The following is a 9424-nucleotide window of genomic DNA, read 5'->3' on the forward strand; positions in this document are numbered from 1 at the left end:
TAAGTCTTTGCTCGTTCTCTCAAGATTTGATTTAAAAATTTAAAACCAAAGTGTTGTCCTAAATGTGTAAAATTAAAAACAAATTTAAACATTCCATCATGTCATCACAATTAAATTTTAATTTTTTGTTAAGAAAAAAATAAAATCATCTAGCCTAGGCACATCTAAAATTTAAAATATTTTGATTTAAAGCTAAAAAAATTCACTAAATACAGGTCGATGTCAAAGAAAGTATAGATATGTTAATATAAACAGTGATACAAACTGGTGACATATCGATAGTTTTCATCAAAATCTAAGAAAATTGGCAAATAACACTAGAATTTGGCTCCTCCTCTGCTTGCTGCAGTTCTATAATAAAGGGTATGCTATGTAAGGGCATGTTTGGATATTAATATAAACAGTGATACAAACTGGTGACATATTGATAGTTTTCATCAAAATCTAAGAAAATTAGCAAATAACACAAGAATTTGGCTCCTCCTCTGCTACAGCTCTATAATAAGGGTATGCTTGGTAAGGGTATGTTTGGATGGGAAGGTTTTGATAATAGAATGGGTAGCCCTTAAGCTGATCATCTTTCTTCTTGTCATCGGCTTTCTTGTCATCTTTCTTAGGCTCATCTTTCTTCTTCTCTTCTTTTGCTGGTCCAACTGTGACTATCTCTGTGCGGCAAAGCTTTCTTAACTTGGCCACCACAACCACAGGGTCTATGTCCCCTGTCAATGTCAATTTCCTGTCTTTCATGTCCATTGCTATTGAATCAATCCCTGCAAATTAAACATATCCAAACAAGACATAAGGCTTGGGCAAGTTTTTTGTATTGCAAGATTTGGGTTCTATTGCTTTGAATTTAACAATGACAATCTATTTTGATACAACTGGTCAGAAAGGATTGGGATTCTCTGCAATGATAGATCAAGATCTCAAAATACAATCATGGCAAGATTGACCCGGATATGGTGTCACTGATGTGCATCAAGCACAATGGTGGTTGTTGTGCAGCCCATGCGATTCATTTCAGATATTATTTTAATGGTTTAAACTATTTAAATTTTTAAAAATATCAAAAATAATATATATTTATAAAAAATCAAATTAATCAGATATCGATAAACCCTTCATCAAAGCACATCTATATATATAAATAAAAAATATATATGTATCAAACTGAATATAAACGTGATTTAATGAACGAGTTTCCAATATCCAATTAAATTGATTTTACAAGTATATTCTTATCGATATTTTTTAAAATTTGAACAATTCAAATTATTAAAATAAACCTCGAAACGAGTCAACGGGCCGCACAACAATTACCATTGTGCATAAGCGCACGACCCCAAATCCGATTGAATCACCCTTACACCACCCAATAATTGTATTTTTTAGGTCTTAAACCACCATTGCAAGATCATTGCAATAGTGAATTATTGTAGAAAAGACACTCAAAAAGAAAGAAGAAAAAACATATATATAATTTCGGTTGAGAAAATAAAAGAAATGACTATAATTTCTTATCATTTTATTTGGATAAATAAAAATTTAATGATAACATATGTGTCTTTTTAGTTTCTTTATTTTGTGTTTAAATGGGCAATTTGAGTATTAAAAAATTTTCATGTATAATTTTCATTTCTCCCTAAATCTTATCATGAAAAACAAAACTTGAATTTTAAGACTGTATTTGAATCAATAATTTAAGAATACTAATTTTTGCTTGCACTTATTTTTTTCATCCATAAATCTTATTAAATTTTTTATGCAAACACAACTTAATAAATTTTTTTATTTTTATTTCTTTCACCATTTAATTATTGAAAATGTTAGTAACAGTACCTGAGAGGCCAGAGACAATCTTCATGGCTTTTTGCTTGCCTTTATCATCATGTAACTCCAATTGCAGTACCACTTTCTGTCAATAATCAAAACCCATAAACAACAAGATAGATCTATATATTAGATCATAATCTCAATCAAGTTAAGCTTTGATTAATTGGTTGAAAGTAATCTTTTTATTTTTTATTTTTTAGTGAGAGTATACATGCCAGAGCTTAATCATACTAAGAATCTAAACCCTTGTTACACTAAATTCAATCATACCGATTCCTCATAATTCACAAAAGGTTGATAAATATATATATTGGTAATGAGAGTATCCAGAACTTTACCCTTATTAAACCTAGATATACGCAGTTCTGTCGCTCCACACATAGTAACTAAATTTACTTCGTTAGAGCATCTCTAATCTTTTATAATTTTTTTAAAATTTAGATTTACGAAAAAATAATTAAAAGTATGCTCCAACCATTTCATCGAATATATATCAAATCAACAGATATATAATTTTTTCACCCTGTTAAAGATAAATCTTTTTTTTTCAAAATTTTAACCAATCATAATTTTATGAAATTTTTAAGAGAATAAAGATTGGAGAAGGTTTTCATTTATCAAAAATGATGAAAACAGATTTTTAAAGTAAGTTTAAAAAATTTCAAATTAAGATTATAACCAAATTTTTATTCAAAATTGATGAACTAAAACAAGACAACTAAAATCATTTATGAAATTTACTGAATCGTTTAAACACTGAGGAACCTAGGAGAGAAAGAGATGGAAAAGAATCAGAATCTAGAAAAAGTTGTAGAAAGCAATAATATAAAAAAAAAAAGTAGATTGAATTGAAGATGGAACAGAGAGAGAGAGACAGAGAGTTGGAAATCTAACCTTCATTTTCTCTTGAATTTTAGTGATGTGAGCAAAATTTGCTCAGGAAAATTTGCAGATCAAAGTTGAAAGATCAAGAAGGAATACGCTCAAAACTAGAGTGAGAGGGGGAGAGAGAGGTGTAATGGACTTTGCCGAGCTGGATGTATCTAATCCAAAGAGTTGTATGTATGCTAACGGGTGACATGCCTGTTTAATTAGATAAGTAAAATTAAAAATTAATATTATAATATATTTATTATTTAAGTGGAAAGAGTATTATTAATTGAAACTCAAGTCATGACTTCAAATCTTATTCATACTTTTTAATAATAATTTTTCGTTTTAAGAGAAAGAAAAGCCATCAAATACTCCCTCTTTTTTTCTTTTCTTTTTTTTTTTTTTGTAATAAATCATCAAATACTTTTTTAATTAATATTTAGGAGTGTTTTGAAAAAATGATAAAAAGTTAATTTTTATTTTTTTATCGAATTTTTTGACTTTTTTTAAAAAAGTAATTTGAAAAGATAGTTAAAAGTTATTTTTGACTTTTTTAATTAATATTTATGTTATCACATCATAATAAAATGACCAAACTCTCTTACCCAATTTTAAAAATTTATATTTTTATCCATATATAACCCTAAATAATATAAAAAATATAATTATAATTTTATGTGTAATTTTTTTAAACTTTTCAAAGGACTCCATAACTAAAAAAATCATCTAACTTTTTTAGTGCCCAAGCTGCAAACGAAACTTTTAAGAAAAATGTTTGGGAGTACTAATTAGTGCTCCAACTAATTAGGTGGCAGTGAGTCCCGTCATTAATGATGTGATGTTTTGATCTTGGAATTGTATTTTTATTTTTTTATTTTTTTAATACATTAATACTATTAGTGATGATATTTTTAATGGGATGAATCATTGTTGAACTTTTAATTCAACCTGGCAAAAGACCACCTATGCAGATGGAGAGAGAGAGAAGTGTGTGCGTGAATGAGTATGTGTGGGAGGGTGTGCTGGGTGGGTCTATTTTTACCTGTCCCGTCAAGATTCTCTCCATATTTTCTTTTATTGATTCTTTAATTATTCGGTTATTAGGCTTATTTTTAGATTTTATTTTGATAATTTGAACCGTTATATTTTAAGGTTTGTTGAGTATATTATATTTATAAAAAATTAAATTGATCGGATATTAAAGACTGTGTGTTCGGATAATCGAACTAAAAATTATTTTTTAAAAAATTTAATAAATTGTTTTTCAAATACATACTTTTTAATATCTGATCGATTTAAATTTTTACAAGTATAATATATTCAATAAATTTTAAAATGTAAATAGTTCGAATCATTAAAATTGAGTTTAAAATTAAGCCCAATACCCCAATAATCAAGGAAACAAAGAGAGATTAAGGAGATGATCCTGATTCGTCCCACACGAAGGAGGAGGAGAAGACGTGTATGAAAACGACGTCGTTGTTTTTTCTTAGCACCGCAGACGACGTAGTTTGGGATCTTGAAGTATTACACGGAATATTTTCAATTTCAACGGCCAATACTTGTTCCTTTTTTGTCGATGCAATGATTTCAGTTCGTAGACCAATCAATCTCTCTCTCTCTCGTCACAGCAGGGGAATCGTAATCCTACACGTGTAAGCTTATTACCATGTGCAAAGCAAACACTCTCCCAGTCAACTCCAGTAGGTTCTTATTTAAAAGGACAAATTACATATACCTCCCTCGAGGTTTAACTAAATTACAGATATTCTCTTGAAGTTTCAAAAATTACATTCCGTCCTTTGAGATTTGTATTTTCATAACAATTTGTCCCCTAAGATTTATATTCCATAACAAATTACCCCCTAATTTCTTATGCAAATATAGCATTAAGGGGGAATTCGTAATTTCTCAAACCTCAGGAGTATCTGTAATTTAGCCAAACCTCGAGGAGTATATGTAATTTGCCCTATTTAGAAACTAAAAAAATATATCGGATGCACTTTTTTTTTTTTCTGAGTAAATTATCTTATTTATCTACAAAAATTATTGGATTGGTCTAAAATTGTTTTGGACTAAGTACATTAATTGTCTTTATAATTTGGGACTTATATTATTTTAGTTAATGATTTTTTAATTGTAATATATTTGATTCTGAATTTTAAATTTTATTTTAAATAAAGACAATTGAAAATACTGTTACTTCTTTTTAAGAACAAATTTATCAATTTGATAATAAACTAATTTGATAAAAATAAATGTCAAAATATTATTTTTGAATTTTTAAAAATTATTTCTACCAACTAAAGATAAAATTATATAAAAATGATAAATATTTCACATTTTTATTTTTTAATTTTTTTATCAAATTAATTTTTAGTATGTGCTTGAATGATAATCATGTAATGAGTAATTGTTTTTATTGATGTTATTGGATGACTATTATGTAATAGATAGTTGTATATGTTGTTAACAAATATATATATTTTTTATGGTTATCATGTAATGGATGATTATTAGGTTTTTCTAATGTGTAATCGATATGTTTAATATATTAAATGCTATAGTTTTGGATTTTTCAATTCATTGATTGGTTTAATAACGATATCAAAATTGTCGCCATATTTGATTTAAAAAAAAATAGAAATTAATTTAACGAAAATAAATAAAAAAATATTTTCAAAAATTATTTCTACTCTCTCAAAAATAAAATTATATAAAAATATTGTTTTTAACCAATTTCATTTTTAATTTCTTAGAATTTTTTTTTTTTAAAAATAGATTCTGAGAACCAAACCAAATCATATATATATATATTATTAAAAGTAGTGGCTTTCCTATGTTTAGGTCATACATTAGACCATCTCAAATGGTTATTCAAACTTGTAATTAAATTTAAAATTGATGAAAAATAACATTTTTTCCTGCTCCAACGGTTTCATCAAATACGCATAAAATCTAGAATTTCACTTTTCTTTCATTAAACTGATGACCAATGCGTATTTCATCAAATCACTGTTCATTGCCGTTAGATTTTCATCACCGGATGTTCCCCCGAATGTCTCTCCGGATGACCACTTCAAGGCAAAAATTGGTAAAAAAATTACATTGGCCGGTCATCCGCTCGGATGACTACCTTAAGGGAAAAAATTGTGAAAAATTTACACTAACTAATCAATTGGTTGGACATCCACCCGGTCGATCGGATTGCTGATGAAGTTTCAAAATCTCCGTTGGAGCACTTAATATCAAATGAACTTTTTACTCAAATTTTGTGAAAACTTTAATGCACCATTGAAGATGCTCTTATAAGGGTTTTTTTTTTTCCTAAGAGAGTCACGTCAGCATGCATTTTCTTAATTACATATAGAGTTATATACAAACTCAAACCTAATTTAAATTATACTAACTTTGTCTATCTTATATGGACTCTATTTGACAAATATTTGTTTCCCATATATTTTTTATGGAAAATTGAGATAATCCACAAATTCAAGGGAAAATTAGTCCCTCTCCCACTTTTCGTAATGGAAGAGATCCACAAAATTATTTTTTGATGTCTAAGATCCCTAAACATATCACAGAGAAATTTGTCCTTACCAAACCCTACCCGATCACAGACACATCCCAGAAGTCGAGAATGAGAGTCCGTATAGGAATGAGGACGCTAAGCGGTAGAAAGCGGTGTCGCATGTGATTGGGTTGGATGGGAGGCCGATGTCGAGGAAGGTGATTCAGACGAAGAGGCAATCGGATGACAAGTTTTGGGATTTTGCTAGGCAATTCTTTTTTGGATTATGGGGGTTTCGGCAACGGCCATACCCGCCGGGAAGACCGATTGATGTTGCTCAGGCAATTAGGTATAAGAAGCTCGAGAACCAATATTATGATTGTAAGTCTATTTTTGGTTGTGTTATCTGGTTTGCTTCAGAGTTCTTAAAGTTGCTGCTGCTATCTCAGAAAGCTGCTACAGAGTTCACAGAATTTATGCTTTTCACTCGCTTGCTTCATGGTTTGATTTGAGGGACTGTGTGCTGGGTGTCCACAAATCTGCCTTCTGCAGTTTGGTGAATTGGTGATGAAAGGGTAGGAGTTTCTGCAGGTTCTGTTTTGTTATTCAGCTATTTTTGCATTTTGTAGAGAGAGCTTTGTGACTTTACCAGCCAAATTCTTCAACTCAACGGCAGTAGCAGAGGCCAGTTCCTTTGCATAAGAAGCTTCTTCAGACAATTTTTTATTCTGTACATGTAAACCACTGTTCTCCTCTAAAATATGAACATGTTCTAACATTAGTTTCTCATTCTCAATTTCCTGTACAAAGAAACAAAACCATCTATGTAAGGTCCATTATGCAAAAAAAAAATATAAAACCCACATCAGTTCTTGCTTTCAGTTACAAAAACAAAGTGGAAGATTTGAAATCACAGCTTCAAATTCAGGACTCTAATAATTGTACCAACAGTAAGAAGATGAAGATGGAAATGGCAGAACCACTGACACTAGGCATATATCTTTGGTTGTTCAAATTTCTCCTATGGACCAAACCAGAGAATTTCTCTGGACCAACCCAGAGAAAATTCGACCAGATTGAATTTCTCCGAATTGAATTTTCTCTTATTTGGACCAGAGAATTTCTCTGGATTAAATTGAATTTTCTTTGGTTTTGGACCAAAGAATTTGACTGAATTGAATTTTCTCTGGTTTGGACCAGAGAATTTCTCTGGATTAAATTGAATTTTCTCTGGGTTTGAACCAAAGAATTTCACTGGATTGAATTTTCTCTGGATTGAATTTTCTTTGGATTGATGTTGAGGGACCTTAGACATTATAAAAATATTGAGTGTCCTTTATGCTATAAAATCATAATACCAGGGATCTTAAAAAAAAACCCCCCAAATTCGATACCAATTTTGCATTTAACGTTTTTCTTTTTAATTCTTTTAAGGGTATTAGGACTTTTTTTAATATTAAATTACTTTTTTTTCTTCTTATTTTTTGTGCATTATTCTATACCTAATATCAATTTTATATTATGGATTTGCCGTTTAAATTTTATAATGATTCTATTTATAAATTTATACTTCCTTTCTGACATTATTTTATATAATTATAACTCACAAGAAGAAAAACCTACAAAATAATGATACTCTCATGGAACCTCTAAAGCTTGGATTTATTACTTGAATTACTTTTTTAATTGTTAAACAGTAAATTCTAGTGACAACCCTCACTATTGTTTACTGATGACACCACTGATTACTGCTAAACTGAGACTGATCATGAAAAGTAATTGAAATGATTGAAATTCTGACTGATTGATTGAGTGCATTAGTTTAAATGCATATCTATCTGTTTGACTGCTAAATGATCTGTTCATGTTTTATGTTTAAACTGCAAATTAAAGGCCTTATCGGCGGCCAAATCCGAAATTGATTAATGTTTTATGCTAATTGGAATTTATGTGATTTTATGATATATTTAATTGAAATTTGATTTAGAATGATTAAATTAGATTTAATAATGCTAATTTACAAGAGTTGGACTTATTCATCCAATTGCCATGCTTAGTGGGCCACTTTCTCTAATACCTTGAGGCTTGTATACACTTAGACATACCTCTTCCTCAGCTATTTCCTAGAGCAAACCGATTGAGAGAGAAAGAGTAGGAGGATAGGCTTGAATTCATCAAACTTAACTTGGAGACTTGAAGAAATTGAAGGCAAATTGCATAGTTGAGCTTCTACACTTGAAATACAAGTTCTAAGGTAGGAGAACCATCTTCTTCAGCTTGCATTTGAGTCATATCTTGCATGATTCATGGTAGATAGGAGCCTAAGGTCATAAATTGGTTTTAAATTGTTGAATTGGAGCTTGAAACATGCATGCATGTACATCTCTTGAAGTTTAGAGTTGTTTTCCTAGAAATTATTGCATGCATGTCCATATTTGGGTTATAGTCCATGAATTCATCATGTTTGGGAGTGAATTAACTCATTTGATCATGCTTTGGAAGCTTTGAAGTTGATTAAATTCATGCATGTTGCATGTTCACCATGTTCTTGAAGTTTTGATGAAATTGTGTTTTAATTGAACTACCTTTGGGTTTTGATTTCTCAAATTGATCTTCAAAACATGTTATATTATGAGTTTAAAGTGTTTTTCCAAAAAATGGGCCCAAGAGGTTGAGTTTTGATGCATTAAAGTTTAGTTTTGAGCTTGAGGTTCAAATCTGGAAATTCCAGATTTTGGACTCACGCTCGAGCGAGGAACTCCACGCTCGAGCGTACGCCTTGTGTTCATGCAGTCCGCTCTAGCGAGGAAATTGGCGCTCGAGCGTGAAATGTGTGTATCCAGTACTTTGCATGTGTTTACAATCCGCTCGAGCGAGAGAGTTCACGCTCGAGCGAGGACTTGTGTCTCACGCTCGAGCGTGGATCGAGCACCCGTCGAGTGTGATTTTTGTGCATCCAGTACTTTTACTGTAGCTTACAGTCCGCTCGAGCGACGGAAGTCATGCTCGAGCGGAGATCCTTTGTCTGCATGTCCGTTCGAGCGTAGAAATCCAAGCTCGAGCGAGACCTTTGTTTTCTGAAAATTCAGAAAAGTGTTTTAAAATGCATCATTGCATCCTCATTTCATCCTAGGCATTCCTAGGCCTAGTTTAAGGCATCTTAATGAGGATATTGATGTAGAACCACACCGAGGCAAATTAGGGATT

General features: G+C 30.7%; 1 protein-coding gene across 1 annotated transcript; it reads right to left on the minus strand.

The window, feature by feature from the left end:
* Positions 1-222: 222 nt before the first annotated feature.
* LOC114295035 (heavy metal-associated isoprenylated plant protein 39) lies at positions 223-3006 on the minus strand. Its single transcript, XM_028239216.2, has 3 exons — positions 2728-3006; positions 1840-1915; positions 223-770 (listed from the first exon to the last, which is right to left on the minus strand). Exons 1-3 carry the CDS (start codon positions 2731-2733, stop codon positions 454-456), a joined length of 399 nt encoding a protein of 132 aa, XP_028095017.1. The 5' UTR covers positions 2734-3006; the 3' UTR covers positions 223-453.
* Between the last annotated feature and the right edge of the window lie 6418 nt (positions 3007-9424).

The sequence above is a fragment of the Camellia sinensis genome, chromosome 8 (genome assembly GCF_055761805.1).
Source record: "Camellia sinensis isolate YWXY chromosome 8, ASM5576180v1, whole genome shotgun sequence".
Lineage (NCBI taxonomy): Eukaryota > Viridiplantae > Streptophyta > Magnoliopsida > Ericales > Theaceae > Camellia > Camellia sinensis.